The sequence below is a fragment of the Armigeres subalbatus genome, chromosome 1 (genome assembly GCF_024139115.2).
Source record: "Armigeres subalbatus isolate Guangzhou_Male chromosome 1, GZ_Asu_2, whole genome shotgun sequence".
Taxonomy (NCBI): Eukaryota; Metazoa; Arthropoda; class Insecta; order Diptera; family Culicidae; genus Armigeres; species Armigeres subalbatus.
Genome location: NC_085139.1, coordinates 286,477,928 through 286,500,765, shown reverse-complemented (window position 1 = coordinate 286,500,765; position 22,838 = coordinate 286,477,928). Strand labels below are relative to the sequence as shown.

General features: G+C 42.7%; 1 protein-coding gene and 1 pseudogene across 4 annotated transcripts in view; one reads left to right on the top strand and one right to left on the bottom strand.

The window, feature by feature from the left end:
* Positions 1–22,838, top strand: part of LOC134207681 (protein abrupt) — a 59,673-nt gene that overhangs the window by 18,950 nt on the left and 17,885 nt on the right. For 2 of the 4 annotated variants that reach the window (XM_062683477.1, XM_062683476.1), the window contains exon 4: positions 21,500–22,439. The exons of the other annotated variants lie outside the window; for them this stretch is intronic. In XM_062683477.1, the coding sequence (XP_062539461.1) occupies positions 21,500–22,317 (818 nt within the window). In that variant the 3' untranslated portion in view covers positions 22,318–22,439. Of the gene's footprint in view, positions 1–21,499; positions 22,440–22,838 lie in introns of those variants that run through there. 4 annotated transcript variants of the gene reach the window in all.
* LOC134207682 (uncharacterized) lies at positions 3,006–11,435 on the bottom strand (annotated as a pseudogene).

Here is a 22,838-nt window from a genome sequence, read left to right as displayed (position 1 = left end):
TTTAGGCATAAAATGACCCAAAGAACAGCCCATGACATAAAGAAGGCAGAATTATGCCAAACGTCCATTATGCCTAACGTACTTATGCCTAACGTCGCGGACCCGTTCGAATGTGTGATGGATTTGGAGTTAGCACTTTTTTTTTGTTTATGAAACATCTGAATTTGTTACTCAATCATTCGCAAAGAACCCTGGATCCGTTAAAAAGAGTTGTATAGAAAATAACCCTCGTAAAAAGCGACCCTATTCAGAGTTAATGTTGAACTACCTAGCGAAAGAATTGTTAAATCAATCCATGATCAGTTATGCTGATTCTATAGTTATATAGCTCAAGTATCTGATCCCGCCTATGGTGTCCATGGAGCACCATTAAATGTTGCATCTTCTATCCTTCATCGAATTGTTTCAACAACAAAAAGCAGGGATTGAATTCTAAAGAGAAAGAACAAGTCTCTCACTTATCATCTATGTATACATTATACGATATGTAGCATACCGCGAGAGATTTTTCGCAAGCTGTCATGATAGAGAACTGATTGGGGGTGTTATACCCCATGATAAATTTCTTTTAGAAAGCTCCAAATGCGGGGAGCACTAGCTCTGATGATGCATTTCAACGCGTTTTACACAGGTGTGCAGTAACCAACACGAAAGGAGCAAAAACAAAGCGAGAATCACCATTTTTCTGTGGGGGCTGCCTATCCGATTCTGTGTTTTTCGCACTTGTATACAATTTTGAAAAAGTCATGATTCGGAACAGTTTTTGACTCTCTTTTATAGTTGTTCGTTATCTATTGAGAGCCATTTCTGCAAACCCTGACAAAAAGAAATATTTGGCACATCTTTATGGTTCCATTTAACTGAAAATATAATCAATTTTGGGTGCAAATAGTTGAACTATTGATTTTTGTTCTTTTGTTCTAGCATTTTTCTCAAAGTTTATTTCTTTCTATTGAAATCTTTGAAAACAGTTGTGGCGGGAAAGGATTAGAAAATTCATACAATAGGGCTGTGATCCCATGTAGCAGCCTATGCACCGCAAGTCTTTATTATCTAGTACTTCTGTCTCTTTCTTGTATCAAACATTAGGCTTTCAGCGATCGTGTACGTACACGCACGTTTCACTCACACTTTTACTTGGTTTGTTTGCAACCACGAGCAGCTGTCACGGCAAAATCAAATGGGATTGTTTGCAACCACGAACCTGCGTTTGTGTTGGTGAGAAATATCGGCGAGACCCTAATTACAATCTAAGGAAGTTAGTATTTGTGTGTCATAGCAAGGTCGCGAGACTGCAGTATGGATACGGTTTAGTGTAAATCGAAACTTTAATTTGTTGACGAATTTACAGAAGAAAATGTAATGGAATTTTCTATAAGAATTCGAAGGAAATTTGAAGAAATGTAAAGTGTAAATCGAAACTTTAATTTGTTGACGAATTTACAGAAGAAAATGTAATGGAATTTTCTATAAGAATTCGAAGGAAATTTGAAGAAATCTTCCGACTAAATACAAAAAGTTTATTTGCATACTTAAGATTTTTTGTGGCAATTTAATGTAATCTGTTGTGTAAAGTCGATGGAATATTCCTTAAAAATTAGAAGGATTTTCTTCCGATAAAATTCGAACGAATTTCTTGAAATCTCGTGTGAGAAAACCAGTGACTACGAGATAGCCACTGCTAAATACTCGAAAAGACATGGAACTACGCGGAATCGCGTAACGAGGAAAGACAACATGATTTCTATCTCATGACACTGTGGAAGTAATAGATTTCATTAGAATAATAATCAAAAATACTGAATAAAAGCATGAATTGTTTAAATGAATTTTGAACTTTCGATCAAAGCAACCGACTTTCAAATAGTGGGCTATCCCGCTCACGGTATACAAAAAACAAGGTAGGCTCGTTAGAAAAATGACACTTCAAATGTGACGCATATTTTATCGCCACATGTTGGAGTACAAAAGTAAGCATGCTGCGACCGTAGAGCATCGTCTCGGTCCAGCTTGTGCGAAGATAGCAGTGACGTCACATGTTTACATTCAAACTGAATGTTTACATACGTGATGAGCCTGCCTTGTTTTTTGTATGCCGTGATCCCGCTAATAAAAGTTCAATTGACAGAACGAAACGAAGAAAACGAGCCGATAAATACTAACTCAAATGTTCAGGTGCATCGCCTATGTATCACTAGAACTATTGGTTCTGTCGGGACAAACTTGTGAGTATACAGCCCATGAGAATTCAGACATTCAACGGATATAATAAGACATTCACAGTTTGGCCTTCGGTTCGGTAGCAATATAATATGAAAGCAATGGAAAAGAACGATGGTTCAAGATTTTCTGATCTTGTGATTTGTTTGGTGTTCTTGGGACTGGAAAACTAACATGAAAGAGCGAGATTCAAACCAAAGATAATCATAGAACGCGAGTTAAGTTTATACGAACGGATTTCTCTTTTTATAAAAAGGTTACTTCATCATTCGCGAGTCTAAATCGAACTGATTGCTTTATTCAATATTGAAACTTATTACACCTCAAATGCTTACACTTGCACTTTCCGTCTAGAGATGTCGCAAATTAATCGATTACTTCGATTAATCGATTCATCGTTGTGATAATCGATTAATGTTGAATCGATTATTACCCAACGATTAATCGATTCAATAATCGAGAGGAATCGTGAGTAATCGATTCGTTACTAATCGATTAATCAGAATTTTACGACATCATAAGGATGTCGAAAATTAATTGATTATTTCGATTAATCGATTCATCGTTGTGATAATCGATTAATTTTGAATCGATTACTATACAATGATTAATCGATTCAGTAATCGACAAGAATCAAGAGTAATCGATTAGTAACTAATCGATTAATCGGGATTTTACGACATCTCTATTTCCGTCGTCATCGTCGTCGCACGCCGAAACTGCCAGGTTGCTCAATGTTACCATCCGTTCTGATGCCGTCGTCAGCATTCTGTAATGCCCTCGTTCTGGCGGCCCGTCGCCAAGTCGTTGCGATGAGGTCGTCAGCTTTTTCTACCACCGCTGGGGTAGCTTCGTTGCTAACTCGTCCCTTCCTGAGAGATGAGGCTCCGTCTGAATCACATCCATCAATGTCGTAGGTTTGATCCTGGGTTGAATATCCACTATCGGTTCCTGTTTGATTGTGGCGTTAGATGCTTGTATCTTCAAGGTAGCTGATCTGTTGGAGAAAATTTTCAAAAGAATTGTGATACCGATTATCATGCAGGGAGGGAGAGGATTCCTCCAAAATGGGCCACGAAGGCCACTGGATGCTGGTGTTGTTCAATCGAATGTACTCCATTTCCTTTCTCATCTCTAGATGCAAACTATGTAGATGTTCCAAACTGAGGTTTGCTATTGTAAATTGCTTTTGTATTGCAAGACCGTCCAATGGCAGCTGTATTGGACTTCCAGCTATATTCTGTATGGTATTAGAATAGCTGATGTTGTTGATGATTACTTCGCAATCGTGAAATGATATCAAAAATGTTCCAGATAACGTACGGTTACCGATTCCACAATTTGATGCGAAGGATATGTTTTTGTTTGAGTTCAAAATGATGTTTTCGTCATTTATAAATGTGACTTCCTCCTTAGGTGGGTTCATGGTATAGTTGCAGCTTGCTTGCTGTCCCGAGAGAAGGTTTGGTACACATTTGGATTTGTCCGCTTCTATTTGGTGGACTTTGTATATAGTTGCCTCTAACGAATTCCAGGGTTGTTACGACTACGCGGATTTCGCGATTTTCGCGGATTTCGCGGTTTTCGCGGATTTCGCGGTTTTCGCGGATTTGGCGCGGATTTCCATAACGATTTTAGGGTTTCGCGCGGATTTGGCGCGGATTTAGTTTTAGGCGGAAATTTAATAAATAAAATTATTTAATGGCATGTATTACACTCTCAAGCATTCTTTAAACAAATGTTATGATAAGAGATACGTCACTTGTTGTCATTTTTAATCCATTCTAAAACACGACGCACACAAACCATGTCTATTGAAGGACATAAACACCCATTTTCATCATTCAAACACCACTCAGCATGATATATTATATCATTCTTCAAAAGTTTTCGCAGGATTTTTTATCAAAAGAATGCCGCCTTAAATTTACAAAAGGGTTATAGCGATGATCACAGAAATTTCTGTAATAAATGCTCAAAAATTGCACCGGGAGTTTTTCCGCAGGAAGTCGCTAATCAATTTTTGCAAGAGTTTCTAAAGCGATTTCCGTAGGGGATTTCTGCAAGTAAGCTCTGAAGTTTTTCCGCAGGTTATTTTTGGAGAATTTACTTGAACTCACGACAAAATTCCCAAATGAATTGCAGAATAATTTCCGAGGGGAATTTTTGTAAGAGTACTCGGAGGAATTCCCACAGATGTTCTCGGAAGTATTTCCCCAGACAATTTTGGAGCGACTTCAGCAGATCCAAGGGCAGTTAGATTTCTGCAAACACTTCCCTGAAAATTTCCGCGAGATTTTCCGGAGGATGACCCGTAGCAATTTCTGGGATGAATCGCACGCAAGATAAATTTCTATAAATAAAGTTCTCGAAGTTTTTGGATGAAATTCCAGTAGAATGGCCAAAAAAAATCTGCATGAACTGTTAGAAAAGCTTGTTACAAGAATTGAAGGACTAATAACGGACTTAATTTCTGTTGGAGTTTACTCAAATTATTCTGCCGTATTTCCAAAGAAATTTCTTCTGAAATTTCTGAAAATATTCCTCTGTAAATTCCGAAGGAATTTACGCTTGATTCCGACTTAAAAATCAACGGAGCTTGAGCAACTTTTTTAGAAGATGTATTATTTGTTTATTGATACCAATTCAAATATTTGTTTTACAGAAGTTTTGTTTAAAAAACGGAGCTTCATTGTCTAATGCCTTAATATCTCAGCAGGTTTGTCTTGTGATCAATAACTACAAGAAAGTTGCATAATTAATTACTTCAGAAGAAATTGCGGTTTTGGCAGATTTTTTAAATATTTGCTAAGTTTATCTTTAATCAATTATGATCAAATCTTGCCTTAACATTCATTTGTATATCAACGTATCTTGTACTGAATTCTATAAAGTTCTATCAACAAAAAAACTGACCAACCAACGGAACAAAAAGCAAATCCGAAAAAGCAGTGCTTATTCAAATAGTTTTGACTGATAAGTTCATGTTCCCTTAGGTTCAGTACTTCTAGTGGTGAATAAGGCTATTTAGAAGGGTATTAATACTTACCGCGGTTTTATTAGCATTTTGATACAAACATATGTTGCAAAAAAACGAACTTGAAGAAAAGACGTTCAATAATTTTTTATACAAAAATTGATATTTAACGTGTATTTGCTTAGAATTTAGTCTGGATCGCGCGGATTTGGCGCGGAAATGGATTTCATGTCGCGCGGAAATGGCGCGGATTTGATTTTAGTCGGCGCGGATTTGGCGCGGAAAATATTTCAGGTTCTCCGTAACAACCCTGGAATTCACGATGTAGCTACCAGTTTCATGATGCAAATAGTTTCTTCTAGTCAAATGGATTTGCTGGTGACTAGCAGTGACGGGGAAGACGTGAATCTTGTTGAAAATCCTCGTATCCAAGATGGGGGTTTTTATCAGTAAAGTCAGCTCCTTGCTGTTGGTGGCGATCGTTGTATCTGCAAGGTTTAGTGCTTCCAAGACATTGTGAAGTGTAATATTTTGCTTGGATAAATCTTGGTACAATATTTCAATTTCATCCTGACTTAGTATTTTTTCGTTCAAAATCCCGGCTTTAGCTAAAGATATACTATCAACAATCTGTTCTAATTTTTCCGCTAGATATTTTAAGTTAAGAAAAATATTTAGTGAATAAATCTCTAATGATTTAGCATTCGAAAGTTCTATTGCATTTTTTATTAAGTGCCCTATTTATTCTAATCTGTTGATTATTGTTGCTAACAAGTTCGTTAATGGAAGAGTTTATTATTTTTAAGTCGTTTGCGTCCGGACTTCCTGCAATGAACTTCCAACCTGTTCCTAGACTATCCCAGCGCTTATGTCTCATAGAAGGGGCCAAGTTTTTTAGTGTTTGATGAATTTCATCAAATTTTTGTAAAGTGAGTGGTGTGAATTGGTTGATTTTCAATTGATCAAATTGATTCCTAAGACTGTCGACATGAGCTTTCAGAGAGGTAACATTGAAATGATGAACATAATAATGGGACGTAATTTGAATTCTTGCTAATCCTGAATGAAAGATAACAATCGGTAAATGATCTATTCTTCTAACATCCACTCTTGCTTCTGTCATTAGACACAAAAATATTAACATTCTGCAAAAAGAAGAGAAGAAAAGACACAAATTAAATTTTCCTAACCTTAATGTCATTCTTATGAACTTTTCTTCCATCATCCATAGTTACAGTACTTTTGTTAACTTGCTTAATTTTGGTTTTCTTGAACCGTGGCTTGTGTTTCATTCTTTGTCTTGCATTTTCGTATACTTCCTGGTTACATTCAAGTTCCGTAGCTTTCTTAGATTTGTTATGGAATTTCAAATCCTTTTTCTGCTTTTCTGTTAAGTTCTTAAAAACATTTTCTATGATTTCTGGGGTTCGAGGGGACGGAAGAATTATTTCAAGAGGGGTGTATTTTGTTGCACTATGGATGGAGGAGTTATACTTATTGAGTGACAAAAGGAGTAGGTCATTGACAGGTTTTCCGGGATTTTCATGTTTTGTAATTCTGTAGATTTCTAAGATTGTAGAGTGGAAACGTTCTACAACACCATTCATTTCGCTCCGTCCTGTAGCGGTAACATATGGTTCAATATGATGTGTGTTGTAAAAGTTTACCAAATCTCCGGTCATGAAAGATTTTTCACCATCCATGACTACTATTTCTGGGGGATTGTAATTTAAAAGGAGTTCCTTTACGGCAGGGACTATATCGACTGCTGCTCTTGACTCAATGTGTTTAATTTGCGCAAATTTAGAAAACTTGTCGATATAGGTAAGGAAGTGGTCACTTTCATGGAATAGGATGTCTATATGAGCGATTTTGAAAGGGGCATTTGGAATAGGTGTGGCCTGAAGAGGGAAGTCAATAGGGTTACGATTATATTTATTCTCTCGACAAATTTTGCAATTTATCACGAAATCCTTCAATTTTTGAGCAAGTTTTGGAAAATAAAACTTCCTCAAAATTTGTTGTTTGTTTTCCTCGGCACCACGGTGTGCTCTGTAGTGCTCCTGTCGGATGATGTTCCATTGTTCATCTTCCTCTTGCACATCTTGGAGGATCTTTTGGCTGAAACGGATTTTTAACAACCTCTTAGAACCAAAATGCTTCTTATAAATTTCCTGAATTTTGCCCATCAGTGTTTCGGTTGTTAACAATCCATTTACTTTCGAAAGATCAAAATGTGTTTTAGTACCTGTAAAATAGAATCATCGTTAATATCAGGTAATGTAATTTCGATCCTAGTGTAGTTAGCAAATGGATTTGATACCTTTGTGTTGGTCGGGCCTCCTCAGAATAACTTGATGTTTAAAGCCGTTAATAGGAGCCTCGGTAGACTCAATGTAAAAATCATCGCTATTCTCAGCAGAGTGTTGAGTTGCCGTCATGGAACAAACCATTCTGCTTAGAGCGTCGGCAACTACATTGGTTTTACCTGGTTTATACATGATCTCATAATCATGTTCCTCAAGATACGATTTCCATTTTTTTAATTTAGCATTCGTGTTTTTAGGTGATAACGCAAAGGTGAGGGGTTGATGATCGGTAATTACTGATGGGGTGAGGGGTTGATGATCGGTTTTGCGATTTTTGCAAAATCTTTGACAAATCTTCGGTAATATCCCATCATTCCTAAGAACCCTCGGAGTTCCTTTAGATTTTTGGGTTCTGGAAATTGATTAATTGCCTCGATTTTCTTTCCATTTGGTTTGATTCCCTCTGAGCTTATTATGTATCCCAGAAATTCTACCTCATGAAGTAAAAATTCCGACTTATCCAACTGAATTTTCAATCCAGCCTCATTCAAAGTCCTGAATATTATGTCTAAATTATTTAAATGTCCTTTCCAAAAACGATTACATCATCGATGTAAACGTAACAAATTTTTCCAAAATTTTGTTCTCTAAGAACATCATCGATTGCTCTTTGAAAAGTTGCGGGTGCGTTCTTCAACCCAAATGGCATTCTGGTAAATTCATACTTGCCATTATTGATCGAGAACGCTGTCTTTTCGATGTCACTGGCTTTCATCCGTATTTGATGGAAACCAGATGCTAAATCCAAAGTGGAAAAATATTTATTGCCTTTCAATTGGTCAATAACATATCCAATTTCGGGCATAGGGTAGCGGTCGGAAATGGTCTTTTCGTTCAGTTTCCTGTAATCGATGACCATCCTAAATTTCTTTTCACCGGATGCATCTGCCTTTTTTGGCACTATCCATACTGGTGATGTCCAAGCTGAGCGAGAAGGTCTAATTATTCCGTCAGCTAAAGTTTGTTAACCTGCTTCCGAACTTCTTCGGTGTAAGCAGCAGGATACGGATACACCTTTTGGTGAATTGGTACATCATCAGTAGTGTTGATAGAACATTCTACTGTGGTACCGCAAGTAAGTTTTGTATCCGGTTGATGAAAAACTGCTGAATGAGCGCTCAAAACTTTTTGAAGCTTATCTCTTTCGTTAGTTGACAAGTGAGATATTCTGAATAAATTATTGGATGTTGGGTTTGCGGGGTTATATCGTGAAAGTGGGATACTTAAATTTTCAATACCTTTTTTCAAATGTAAAACATTATTTTCAAGATCTACTATTGCGTTGAGTGCTTGTAAAATACCTGTTCCAATAATTCCTTTGAAAAATGGATGAAACTTGTGAAGCAAAAACTGTGCAGAATGATTGATTTTGGGGTAGAAAAACACAATGTCAATGGCTGAAGTTGCATGAAATTTACCACTAGCACTAGAAATTTTATCAGCGTTGAAATCATAGGGTCTGGAACTTTTATACTTGTAAGCTAGTTTTGGTTCAATTATATTTATATTAGCACCTGTATCTATGAGAAATGGAAAATTTCCGATACTGGTTTTCAGATAAATGTACGGAAGAGTTGGAGTTACCAACTCGGCTTCCATTCTAAAAAATTGGTCTGAGAAGAAGTTGAAGGTTGAGGATCTTCTTCTTCTTGATTGATTTGATTTTCCTCAGCCTTCGGCTCATCGTGATGATGAACATCTGGCTGAGATTGCTCCTCTGGAATTTCGTCTTGATAATAGTAGTTGTCAAAATCTGTGCTGGGGTAGTAGAAATCATATGGATAACTGTATTCCAAAGGATGAGCCATTCGTTTAAAATTTGGTTGTTGATCGTAGGGTGGATGTGGTCTTTTTATTCCCATGGGAGGCCTATTGCCATAATTAATATTCCTAGATCGGATACTAGGATCTACTTCCATGGGTTCCGGTTTGGGAAGAGGTCTGTTAGGTTGCTGGAAGGGATTATTTTGGAATCTTGGTTGTTGGAGATGCTGAGGTTGGCGGACAAATGGAGGTTGTTGGAAAAATGGAGGTTGTTGGAAAAATGGAGGTTGTTGGAAAAATGGTGGTTGATGGGAAAACGGTCGCATCTGGTGCATTGGATAGAAAGGTTGTTGGTGTCTAGAAGAAGTTGGATGGGGTGATGGTCTCCTTGGAGGGATTCTTGGTGGTTCGAGTTCTCTAGGTTTTGGAGCTTGAGCATTATGCTCATTTCTATAAGGAGCAGATCGAGTATCCATATTGAAGTAATCTAAGCAGAATTGATATACATGATTCAGAGTTGTCGGGTTGAAAGTTTTATATGGTGGCACAGAGGTTTTTCTAAACCTCGTATAAAAGAGTCGATTGCTTTTTCTCTAAAATAATCGATATGAGAATTTGCATGCAAAAAATTTAGGTTCCGTTTGAATCTGTGCTATTATTGACGACAACAGTTCATTGACGCGAAAATAATAGGTGCCTAAGCTCTCGTTACTCGCTTTTTTAATTGAAGTGAGTTCAAAATCCAATGTTTTCAAATCTCTCTTATCTCTATAATAGAGAAGCAGGGTGTTCTTAATTTGGTTCCAATTATGCATGATGTTGTTTGCATTTAGAATATCGGCAGCTTCTCCTCTGATTTTCCGTCTTACAGAACGACCAATTAACTCAATTTGGGCATCTGTGGCTCCATGTGCCCGGTACATATCAATTACCCTTGAACGTCTGCTAACGAATGGATAAGGTCAGTTGGGGTGGCATCGAAAGGTTGAAGATGACGCAAAAAGTCGGGGAAGCTACCCAATTCGATAAATTGTTGCATGGTTATCTGAATTGGAGCAGCGTCTTGCTCTGCTCTCGCACCGTTGTTATCGCCAGCTTGAGCCATGTCAAAAACAAAATATAAACTTTTCACAGATTCCAAGTTCACTCACTAATCTTATTTAACACTTTCCCTACTAAACACTAATTTTTAATGTGGCTAAACACTTATATCAAAGTTGCGAAGAATCAAACACTTATTCAAAACTTTTTGGGTCACGGTTTGGGTCTACTTATATGTTCACTTACTCCTTGGATCACTAGTTAAAATATAAACGAAAGAATTACTTACATAGAGGACCTGGTCCTGTGTTTGGCCAACATTAGGGTCGTTGGTCTTGATGATGGCTGTCCTTCCTCAGTCGGGGGATCTGCAGGCAGGCACTTTTGGATTGTTCCGTTTTGCTCCTTCGCTACTCTGGTCCAGCCGTGCCGATCGGGTTTTCCTTTTGGAGTTTGTCCACAGTGTCCTGCAGGTCGCTTTGTGATATGTGCCTGGCTCTTTGAACCAGGGAAACCGGTACTGGAATCCACTAAGATTTTTGCACTTATCACTTTATACTATTCCCGAATAGGAGGATCTCGCCGGAGCCTCCAGTTAAGTTTATACGAACGGATTTCTCTTTTTAAAAAAAGGTTACTTCATCATTCGCGAGTCTAAATCGAACTGATTGCTTTATTCAATATTGAAACTTATTACACCTCAAATGCTTACACTTGCACTTTCCGTCGTCATCGTCGTCGCACGCCGAAACTGTCAGGTTGCTCGATGTTACCATCCGTTCTGATGCCGTCGTCAGCATTCTGTAATGCCCTCGTTCTGGCGGCCCGTCGCCAACTCGTTGCGATGAGGTCGTCAGCTTTTTCTACCACCGCTGGGGTAGCTTCGTTGCTAACTCGCGTTACAAGACTGCTACAGCCGAAAAACTACACATTCCGTTATATATCAAGCATTAATTCGTTGTATAATCATAGAAGAGAGTAGAGGCGCCTCCAGTAGCTTTGAGAGCAAAGACGTAGGATTGTCAATTGGGATTCTCGGTCCGCTCTATGATGTTTTCGGGTTGGAAACTTTTTCGTTACCCTGGGCATAGTGTATCCGTCCAAGATAGCAATTAATAACTTAGGAAATGCTTTTAGAATACTAAATTGAAAAGCACACGAAGTTCCTGTTGGAATTGGAGTTCGCAGACTACGGGACCTGGTTACGAAGTCCGTAATAAGCCATATGGTAGCTACAACACGCCTTTCCACGTCGCGGGTAACATCGTTATCGCGCGTCACGATAACAACGTCAAACTCTAGGCACTCTTCATAGGCTTTATCGAGACATTCATAAAACATGTCCTTCAAGTCGTCGGATTTATCGTTTGCCGGAGAGCAGATGTTTATTAGGCTGTCATTCAAGCATTTTCCGTGTCCTCAACACACAGATCTGTTCGCTAATCTGTTTCCATCTCATTACTCGCTTCATCTGCCTGCATATCACTATGAAATCAACTCCATGCGCGTCTTTTTCGCCGCCGTTGCAATTGATGTTATATTTGAATGCAATGTTGGTCATGAAGGCTTACTCGCCCAGGTTCATTTAGGGCCCTGACATTCCAGGTACCGAGTTTCTAATCGTAGTCCTTATTTCGTTGCCGGGTCGGTTGCCAAAAACAACGTTCTCCTTTTCTTCTTTCTCCATTTTTCGTGGTATTTGTATTTGGTATCTGTCGAATGAAAATGCCCTACCGTTAGAACAGAGAACGAAGCAGCATCATGGATGACATCGAGCGAAGGAATCGGATCAGCTTGCACTACTAAAGCATTAAGAGCATCATTACTGGGCGCGAGTACTTTGATCACCCTTGCAGCGCTGAAATTTTAGTTTAGTCACTCTTTTTCGCATCAGTCACTATTTTCGATTATCATTCTGGTGGCCTCTTGTAAGGAGGCTTCCGAGCCTCTTGAAATGAGGCTTCCGAGCCTCTTAAAGGAGGCTTCCGAGCCTCTTGAAAGGAGGCTTCCGAGCCTCTTGAAAGGAGGCTTCCGAGCCTCTTGAAAGGAGGCTTCCGAGCCTCTTGAAAGGAGGCTTCCGAGCCTCTTGAAAGGAGGCTTCCGAGCCTCTTGAAAGGAGGCTTCCAGCCTCTTGAAAGGAGGCTTCCGAGCCTCTTGAAAGGAGGCTTCCGAACCTCTTGAAAGGAGGCTTCCGAGCCTCTTGAAAGGAGGCTTCCGAGCCTCTTGAAAGGAGGCTTCCGAGCCTCTTGAAAGAAGGCTTCCGGGCCTCTTGAAAGAAGGCTTCCGGGCCTCTTGAAAGGAGGCTTCCAAGCCTTTTGAAAGGAGGCTTCCGGGCCTCTTGAAACGAGGCTTCCGGGCCTCTTGGAAGGAGGCTTCCGGGCCTCTTGAAAGGAGGCTTCCGAGCCTCTTGAAAGGAGGCTTCCGAGCCTCTTGAAAGGAGGCTTCCGAGCCTCTTGAAAGGAGGCTTCCGAGCCTCTTGAAAGGAGGCTTTGAGCCTCTTGAAAGGAGGCTTCTGGAGCCTCTTGAAAGGAGGCTTCCTGAGCCTCTTGAAAGGAGGCTTCCTGGAGCCTCTTGAAAGCAGGCTTCGAGGCCTCTTGAAAGGAGGCTTCCAGCCTCTTGAAAGCAGGCTTCCGAGCCTCTTGAAAGGAGGCTTCTGAGCCTCTTGAAAGAAGGCTTCCAGGCCTCTTGAAATAAGGCTTCCTGAGCCTCTTAAAGGAGGCTTCCGAGCCTTTTAAAGAGGCTTCTGAGCCTCTTGAAAGGAGGTTTCTGAGCCTCTTGAAAGGAGGTTTCCAGGCCTCTTGAAAGGAGGCTTCGAGCCTCTTGAAAGGAGGCTTCTGAGCCTCTTGAAAGGAGGCTTCCTGAGCCTCTTGAAAGGAGGCTTCTGAGCCTCTTGAAAGGAGGCTTCTGAGCCTCTTGAAAGGAGGCTTCCTGAGCTCTTGAAAGGAGGCTTCCGAGCCTCTTGAAAGGAGGCTTCCGAGCCTCTTGAAAGAAGGCTTCCGGGCCTCTTGAAAGAAGGCTTCCGAGCCTCTTGAAAGGAGGCTTCCAAGCCTTTTGAAAGGAGGCTTCCGGGCCTCTTGAAACAAGGCTTCCGGGCCTCTTGGAAGGAGGCTTCCGGGCCTCTTGAAAGGAGGCTTCCGAGCCTCTTGAAAGGAGGCTTCCGAGCCTCTTGAAAGGAGGCTTCCGAGCCTCTTGAAAGGAGGCTTCCGAGCCTCTTGAAAGGAGGCTTCCGAGCCTCTTGAAAGAAGGCTTCCAGGCCTCTTGAAAGGAGGCTTCCGAGCCTTTGAAAGTAGGCTTCGAGGCCTCTTGAAAGTAGGCTTCTGAGCCTCTTGATAAGAGGCTTCTGAGCCTTGAAGGAGGCTTCTGAGCCTCTTGAAAGGAGGCTCTGAGCCTTGAAAGGAGGCTTCTGAGCCTCTTGAAAGGAGGCTTGAGCCTCTTGAAAGGAGGCTTCCGAGCCTCTTGAAAGGAGGCTTCCGAGCCTCTTGAAAGGAGGCTTCCGAGCCTCTTGAAAGGAGGCTTCCGAGCCTCTTGAAAGGAGGCTTCCGAGCCTCTTGAAAGGAGGCTTCCGAGCCTCTTGAAAGGCTGCTTCCGAGCCTCTTGAAAGGCTGCTTTCGAGCCTCTAGAAAGAAGGCTTCCGAGCCTCTAGTAAGGAGGCTTCCGAGCCTCTTGAATGAAGGCTTCCGAGCCTCTTGAAAGAAGGCTTCCGAGCCTCTTGAAATGAGGCTTCCGAGCCTCTTGAAATGAGGCTTCCGAGCCTCTTGAAATGAGGCTTCCGAGCCTCTTGAAATGAGGCTCTAGCCTCTTGAAAGGAGGCTTCCAAGCCTTTTGAAAGGAGGCTTCCGAGCCTCTTGAAAGGAGGCTTCCGAGCCTCTTGAGAGGAGGCTTCCGGGCCTCTTGAAAGGAGGCTTCCGGGCCTCTTGAAAGGAGGTTCCGGGCCTCTTGAAAGGAGGCTTCCGAGCCTTTTGAAAGGAGGCTTCCGAGCCTCTTGAAAGGAGGCTTCCGAGCCTCTTGAAAGGAGGCTTCCTAGCCTCTTGAAAGGAGGCTTCCGAGCCTCTTGAAAGGAGGCTTCCAAGCCTCTTGAAAGGAGGCTTCCGAGCCTCTTGAAAGGAGGCTTCCGAGCCTCTTGAAAGGAGGCTTGAGCCTCTTGAAAGGAGGCTACTGAGCTCTTGAAAGGAGGCTTCCGAGCCTCTTGAAAGGAGGCTTCCAGGCCTCTTGAAAGGAGGCTTCCTGAGCCTCTTGAAAGGAGGCTCTGAGCCTCTTGAAAGGAGGCTCTGAGCCTCTTGAAAGGAGGCTTCTGAGCCTCTTGAAAGGAGGCTTCCGAGCCTCTTGAAAGGAGGCTTCCTGAGCCTCTTGAAAGGAGGCTTCCTGAGCCTCTTGAAAGGAGGCTGAGGCCTCTTGAAAGGAGGCTTCCAGGCCTCTTGAAAGGAGGCTTCTGAGCCTCTTGAAAGGAGGCTTCTGAGCCTCTTGAAAGGGAGGCTTCTGAGCCTCTTGAAAGGAGGCTTGAGCCTCTTGAAAGGAGGCTTCTGAGCCTCTTGAAAGGAGGCTTCTGAGCCTCTTGAAAGGAGGCTTCCAGGCCTCTTGAAAGGAGGCTTCCTGAGCCTCTTGAAAGGAGGCTTCCTGAGCCTCTTGAAATTAGGCTTCCGAGCCTCTTGAAAGGAGGCTTCCGAGCCTCTTGAAAGGAGGCTTCCGAGCCTCTTGAAAGGAGGCTTCCGAGCCTCTTGAAAGGAGGCTTCCGAGCCTCTTGAAAGGGGGCTTTCGAGCCTCTTGAAAGGAGGCTTCCAGGCCTCTTGAAAGGAGGCTTCCAGGCCTCTTGAAAGGAGGCTTCCAGGCCTCTTGAAAGGAGGCTTCCGAGCCTCTTGAAAGGAGGCTTCTGAGCCTCTTGAAAGAAGGCTTCCGAGCTCTTGAAGGAGGCTTCTGAGCCTCTTGAAAGGAGGCTCTGAGCCTCTTGAAAGGAGGCTTCTGAGCCTCTTGAAAGGAGGCTTGAGCCTCTTGAAAGGAGGCTTCCAGGCCTCTTGAAGGAGGCTCTGAGCCTCTTGAAGGAGGCTTGAGCCTCTTGAAAGGAGGCTTCCTGAGCCTCTTGAAAGGAGGCTTGAGCCTCTTGAAGGAGGCTTGAGGCCTCTTGAAAGGAGGCTTCTGAGCCTCTTGAAAGGAGGCTTCTGAGCCTCTTGAAAGGAGGCTTCTGAGCCTCTTGAAAGGAGGCTTGAGCCTCTTGAAAGGAGGCTTCCTGAGCCTCTTGAAAGGAGGCTTCCGAGCTCTTGAAAGGAGGCTTGAGCCTCTTGAAAGGAGGCTTCCTGAGCCTCTTGAAAGGAGGCTCTGAGCCTCTTGAAAGGAGGCTTCTGAGCCTCTTGAAAGGAGGCTTCTGAGCTCTTGAAAGGAGGCTTGAGCCTCTTGAAAGGAGGCTTCTGAGCCTCTTGAAAGGAGGCTTCTGAGCCTCTTGAAAGGAGGCTTCTGAGCCTCTTGAAAGGAGGCTTCCGAGCCTCTTGAAAGGAGGCTTCCTGAGCCTCTTGAAAGGAGGCTTCCTGAGCCTCTTGAAAGGAGGCTCTGAGCCTCTTGAAAGGAGGCTTCTGAGCCTCTTGAAAGGAGGCTCTGAGCCTCTTGAAAGGAGGCTTGAGCCTCTTGAAAGGAGGCTTCTGAGCCTCTTGAAAGGAGGCTTGGAGCCTCTTGAAAGGAGGCTTCTGAGCCTCTTGAAAGGAGGCTTCTGAGCCTCTTGAAAGGAGGCCTGAGCCTCTTGAAGGAGGCTTCCGAGCCTCTTGAAAGGAGGCTTCTGAGCCTCTTGAAAGGAGGCTTCCTGAGCCTCTTGAAAGGAGGCTCTGAGCCTCTTGAAAGGAGGCTTCCTGAGCTCTTGAAAGGAGGCTTCGAGCTCTTGAAAGGAGGCCTGAGCCTCTTGAAAGGAGGCTTCCGAGCCTCTTGAAAGGAGGCTTCTGAGCCTCTTGAAAGGAGGCTTCCAGCCTCTTGAAAGGAGGCTTCCGAGCCTCTTGAAAGGAGGCCTGAGCTCTTGAAGGAGGCTTGAGCTCTTGAAAGGAGGCTTGAGCCTCTTGAAAGGAGGCCTGAGCCTCTTGAAAGGAGGCTTCCGAGCCTCTTGAAAGGAGGCTTCTGAGCCTCTTGAAAGGAGGCTTGAGCCTCTTGAAAGGAGGCTTCCTGAGCTCTTGAAAGGAGGCTCTGAGCCTCTTGAAAGGAGGCTCTGAGCCTCTTGAAAGGAGGCTTCCTGAGCCTCTTGAAAGGAGGCTTCTGAGCCTCTTGAAAGGAGGCTTCTGAGCCTCTTGAAAGGAGGCTTCCTGAGCTCTTGAAAGGAGGCTTCCGAGCCTCTTGAAAGGAGGCTTCCGAGCCTCTTGAAAGGAGGCTTCCGAGCCTCTTGAAAGGAGGATTCCGAGCCTCTTGAAAGGAGGCTTCCAAGCCTATTGAAAGGAGGCTTCCAAGCCTATTGAAAGGAGGCTTCCAAGCCTCTTGAAAGGAGGCTTCCAAGCCTCTTGAAAGGAGGCTTCCGAGCTTCTTGAAAGGAGGCTTCCGAGCCTCTTGAAAGGAGGCTTCCGAGCCTCTTGAAAGGAGGCTTCCGAGCCTCTTGAAAGGAGGCTTCCGAGCCTCTTGAAAGGAGGCTTCCGAGCCTCTTGAAAGGAGGCTTCCGAGCCTCTTGAAAGGAGGCTTCCGAGCCTCTTGAAAGGAGGCTTCCGAGCCTCTTGAAAGGAGGCTTCCGAGCCTCTTGGAAGGCAGCTTTCGAGCATCTTGGAAGGCAGCTTTCGAGCCTCTTGGAAGAAGGCTTCCAAGCCTCACGGAAGGCGGCTTCCGAGCCTCTTAAAAGAAGACTTCCGAGCCTCTTAAAAGGAGGCTTCCGAGTTCCTTAAAAGGATGCTTCCGGGCCTTTTAAAAGGAGGCTTCCGAGCCTTTTAAAAGGATGCTTCCGATCCTTTTGGCAGGAGGTTTCCAAGCCTCTTGGAAGGAGGTTTTGAAGCCTCTTGGAAGGAGGTTTTGAAGCCTCTTGGAAGGAGGTTTCCAAGCCTCTTGGAAGGAGGTTTCCAAGTCTCTTGGAAGGAGGTTTCCAAGCCTCTTGGAAGGAGGTTTCCAAGCCTCTTGGAAGGAGGTTTCCAAGCCTCTTGGAAGGAGGTTTCCAAGCCTCTTGGAAGGAGGTTTCCAAGCCTCTTGGTAGGAGGCATCGACGTGCTTTTGATCTTTTGTCCAACAGCCCTTTATACGCTGTACTGGTTGGGATGGGCAGGATTCAAACATCTTTAATTGATCAATTACCATGCATATTATGTACAATACAAAGTTTTAGAATAAAAAAATGTAATAATCAAAATTGTATCAATATTTTTTTATTGGAACTATAATACATCCGCCATTACGCATTCTAATCCGAGGTACCAAATGGGACTAGCGAAGGTACCCAGGGGTACCCGCTGGACTAAGTCAACAAAACCCGATAAAATTCTTGACGAGAAAGCCCAGTTGATCTTGTTGTTATTATCAATTGAAATAAATGCACACTACACCAGCTTGTAAAATGCTACTCTATTCAAATGAATCCCAAAAGTTTACCTATCTCTTTTTCCAATTTTTTGCTTTGACATGCTCGCATTTCCAATTATTTTTTAACATTGAAAATATCAAATGGTCAGACAGACAATTGAATGTATGTCTTCCATTGCGAGAGTTAAGAACCCGACCTCGATAACAGAAGTTGGTACGAACTTGTCTAGCATAAGAGGTAAAATACCAGAAAATAATACCAACAATTAATATGCAAAATATGTCAGGCATGACATGCTTAGGTATTAAAATACCGACCAAAAAATAATTTGTTATGCGTTTGATATTGTAATAACAGAGTATGTTAAGCCTTAATTTTGTATTTTTGTTTTGTGCTACTCCTTTCCTTTGGTATTTTACCTCTTATGAGAGGAAAGTTCTTAACAGAGTAAGGTATCAATAAAAGAATTAGGTATTATTGAGTTACTTTCTCCTGCTCGGAAATCGCATAAAGTAAGCAAATCGAAGGAGGTAATAAACCATAGAAGAAGATTGTCGCTGCGGCTCCCTTTGATCTCATTTTCAAACATGTTAACAAAACGTACTGTTTCAATCGAGATCCAATCGAAATTGTGACAATTGCATTGGATCCGGGTAATATCAGAATTCAATATTCTAAAATACAAAGCCAGTCTTTGTAAAAAAAAAAAACATTTGATTTTATGTATTTAATCCAAAACTAAATATCTACATATCTGGAAGATAATCAAATATATTAAGAGAACCAAACATTTTTTGCCATGCAAGTTTTGTTGAAATCGATTGACAACATATTTACAACCATCACTCATCAAACGAACATGTTTCTACTGGCATCAAGTAGGTAGCTATCGACTCAGCATTTCCACTTATCGCCAGCAAGTGTCTTCATCGGGCACATTCTCACTATCGCGGATGGGTAAACCATCTCAATGGGCCTAAAACAACAAAGTCCAACAGACAGACAACTGCCGATAAGTGGACGCGCGATAAAGGATAAACCTTAAGACTTTCCGATAAACCTTCGAGTCGTTAAGGGAGCAACCAACCAGATAAGTCGAGCGGAGAATTTATTGCCCCTTACCACCGATGCTTGCTCATCATCTCCTATCGCGTTATCTGCGCCTTCCTCTGACACTGTTGCTATTGACTCGTTCGCCGGCTATCACACAGCCATTACTCGATTGCTTTTGGAAAAATTTGTAAACAAATTATTAATTTGTTCGTTACTCTCTCCCGCTTTGCCCCTGTTTGCGATAATAACTTATTGATCGACCCGGGCTGAGTCGCGGACGTATTCTACGTACTGTGATGTGACTTTCGATCTCTCTGTGTGTATGACGATCATCTCAGCGAAGCATGGCGAGACTATGAGAACATTTTGGGGGTTTTTATCAGCCGCATGGCCATGATGAGGCAAGGTTAGCAGCTCATAATCGGAAATTTGAATGCCAAATGAGACGACGAATGGTGCGGTGGTGCGGTGATCTTTAGTCGACGCATCAGCTAAGATCGGAATGCCCATGCCGCCGTCGCATCGAATGGATGTTACGGTTCTCTTTTTGATAAGAACTCTATTCGTCTGGCTGGGTCGGCGCTCGGTAGCGAAGATGTTTCTCTCTGTCTAAGTCTGCCCGGTGCTATCGCATGTACGCTTCATGAAAACGACCAAGACGATAATACTTCGATCCAGAAGTGAGTTGCCTCAACATCTGAAATGGGTTCAAGACCTGTCATGATTTGGATTTTTCTTGCTTAGATACGGTTTATGACTTTCCGGATTTCAAATCGGTTGAACGACTCATACACAAAATCACGTTCGAGACAAGAACTGATCTTCTCATTCATATGATCGTTTCCCAAAGACGCAATAGATAACCGGGGCCGGTTGTTGACGAGCTTCGAAGGCACTTGTGTCATTAATCGATAAGCATTGATAAACAAGCAAATAGATCAGAGTCGCCGAACGATCATTCTGTGCAGTCTACTTATCTGAACTTTGTACAGTCGCCGCTTGCCGGACGAAGGATGCCGAGCAGATGAGATCGTACGTTCATCTTTTTTTTTTCTAATAACACCAAACTAATAATAATGTTATTGATAACAGCCAACGATCGAGACGGCAACTGATGCGCCTTCTTCTTTGTTCCGTTCCCCAGTTTACATTTTACCCTCCAATTTTACCCAGATAACGTTCGTCTCTATTTATTTGCTCTGCATCTTCTCTGTGCGGCGCACTCTCGGTGCACCGACACTACAGAATTACTTCTCGTGTCCCGTGCGATCGCCGCAGATGAACTGGAGATGCTTGCTTACATTAATTTAGATGTAAGCAATCCTTCGGTGACGACGCCATCATCGTCTCTATCGAAGATTCGTTGCCTGGACATGTGCTTCTCCACCATGTAGCCGCCTGTCCGCCACCTCCAACGCTGACTGTGATCGATTTGGCGCCTACTGCCCCTTACGATTACCTTTATCCTTCTCTTTTCTTCTTCCACTGGCTGACTCGCGCTGAGATAGATGATAAGCGCGAACGGGTACGCGGAGGATGTTTACAACGGATCGGGCTGTTGTCGGTGGCGACTCGCGGCGGCGGTATCGCCTACTTGTCCGAACGCGAGAAGTGTTCTTCGTTTTCTAATAAATATAATTGCCTTCAATATCGCACTCCCAGTCACGATGATACAAGATGGTATGGCATATGGTGATCGGCGGCAGAAAGGTCCCGCCAAAGGTTACCCCACACACAAACGTTTTTAGTGTGCGGTGCGGACGGAGTAAGATGCTTACTAAGCTTTGTTTTGAATTCGGGGTCCGTTGCGCGCATGTTGATCGTCTTCGCTGTGTATTTAGCTCAAAGTCTCGCGCAAGAGATATTGACTGGTCAGTGTGTTTGATTGTAGAAATCCACATGCTCCATTCGATTGAAATAATTACATATTTGAGCTTGTCCACGTAAAATTTTGGACACTGAGTCAATCTTCAATGTAATTTCACTTTGAATTAATAATTTAATACAAATGTAAATATTCTGTAAAGGGCGGAGCTTCAGTGAAAACTTTTTGCAGTTATCAAACATCGATAGTGTATGTGATTTACCGTGGACATGTCGCCAGTTTGCTGTCTTCCTGCGAATTGATCATGTAGCGTAGGAACGCTCGATCGTTTCATCATATCAGAAGCAGAGATTCTTTTACCGGTCATCTTCGGTTCTTTCTTCTAATCAGTGCACTGCGTAATTTAGGTCATCACGTGGTTTCATTTTTTTTAGAACAATGTTACGATAGGCGTAGCTATGAAAGCTATGAAATCCGTGAGTTCCATAACACCATTCCGAATGAGATATTAATTCGCTGGTAACGAGATGTGTATCCAAATGTGTACCGCACAGTACTTATTCACTAAATAGAATAAGAAGTTTTGCATCAAATTGTATTGTTAGTTTGTTTTCAATCTTGAGTTTTTCTTTAATTTTTACCTTTGGTTTAGCTTTTTAATTATTGTCGACTATTGCACTAAAATTATTTCGCTTCTGCACTAAAACTATCAGCACTGCTTGGTCTTGTTCATTCTATAATTCGAAGGCAGAACAATGCCGGCTAATTGACGGTTGATCTTTTCACAGGTCCCAGCATTACCATGCTCTCGTCAACCTCACTTCTGCATAACAATTGCATTTTCAATCGAAACAACACAGTCGCTACCCAGCAAGGTCTCAAGACATACTGGCTGTGCAAATCATACCGGGTTTCGATGTGCCGTGCCCGTTGTATCACCCACCAGGGACAGGTGATCTCGTCCACCGGAGTACACAATCATCCTCCCCACATGAAAGGTCCTCACGAATATTCGCATCAACAGCCGCAGCTCCCTCCACCGCCACCTCCTCCAAGCCTGGGACCGTCGCATGATCATTCCAATATTCCTCCTCCCCTGAACAACGGAAACTATAACGAATATCATTCCAACTCCCACTTTCACTCCGGTCCCAATCATGCGATGATGGGCCCTCCTCCGCACCACGAGACCAACCAATACCAATCTCACCATCAACTTCCTTCCTATCCCGAAACACCAGGCCATCACCACCAATATCATTCCCCACATGTATACCAGCATTCTTCCCATCAGCAACCATTCACAAATCCACCTTCATTGTCGATGCCACCTCAACAAACCGCTATCGGTAATCCCCCACCTGGTGATCCACAACCTTCGTCGTCCAATCAACACGTGCAGTCCGAGCTACCGTCCACTGCCGGCCCACCAATTATCGATCCAAGCAATATTCCCGAACCGGAGGTCCCACCTGACATCAAACTGATACAGCTGCAACCAGTGGTGACATCAGACACAGACTCACTGCATGTCGATACAACCACGTCGTCGGTCAGTATCCCGGATGAGCAACAACTGCAACTCAAAACCGAACAGCTTTCCTAGTACTAAAGTCAACGTATATTTATCGTGATTGTCACATTTACGGTTAAGTTAGATAGGCCCAAAAAAGCGTGATATTGAATAAGTAAGTGCGGTGAATAAATGGCATGTGGTTTCTAATTACAGTTATACGTAGAATTTCTTATCGAAAATTTCACATCCAACGAATCTTGTTTTCCGACAGACGATTACTCAGACGATTACTGTTTTAAATAATGAAACAAAAGTAGAACGAACAGACCAAATAATGAATAAGACAACTTGTCAACAGTATAAGCAGTAAAAGTTTTTTTATTTGCGAGCAAAGGCGTAGGATTGCCAATCCGGAAATGGCGAGTTCGATTATTGGTCTGTTCTAGGCTCAACACCCTGTAAGCTGTATAATTATTATAGTTTTGCTGATATAAGAGCGTCTCTGATAGAGTTTATAAACTGTATGGGAGTTAGAAAATAAAACATACTGACTTTTTTCACATTTCCAGAAACCGAATTAATCCACCTATAGTGAGATTTTGACCCTTCCT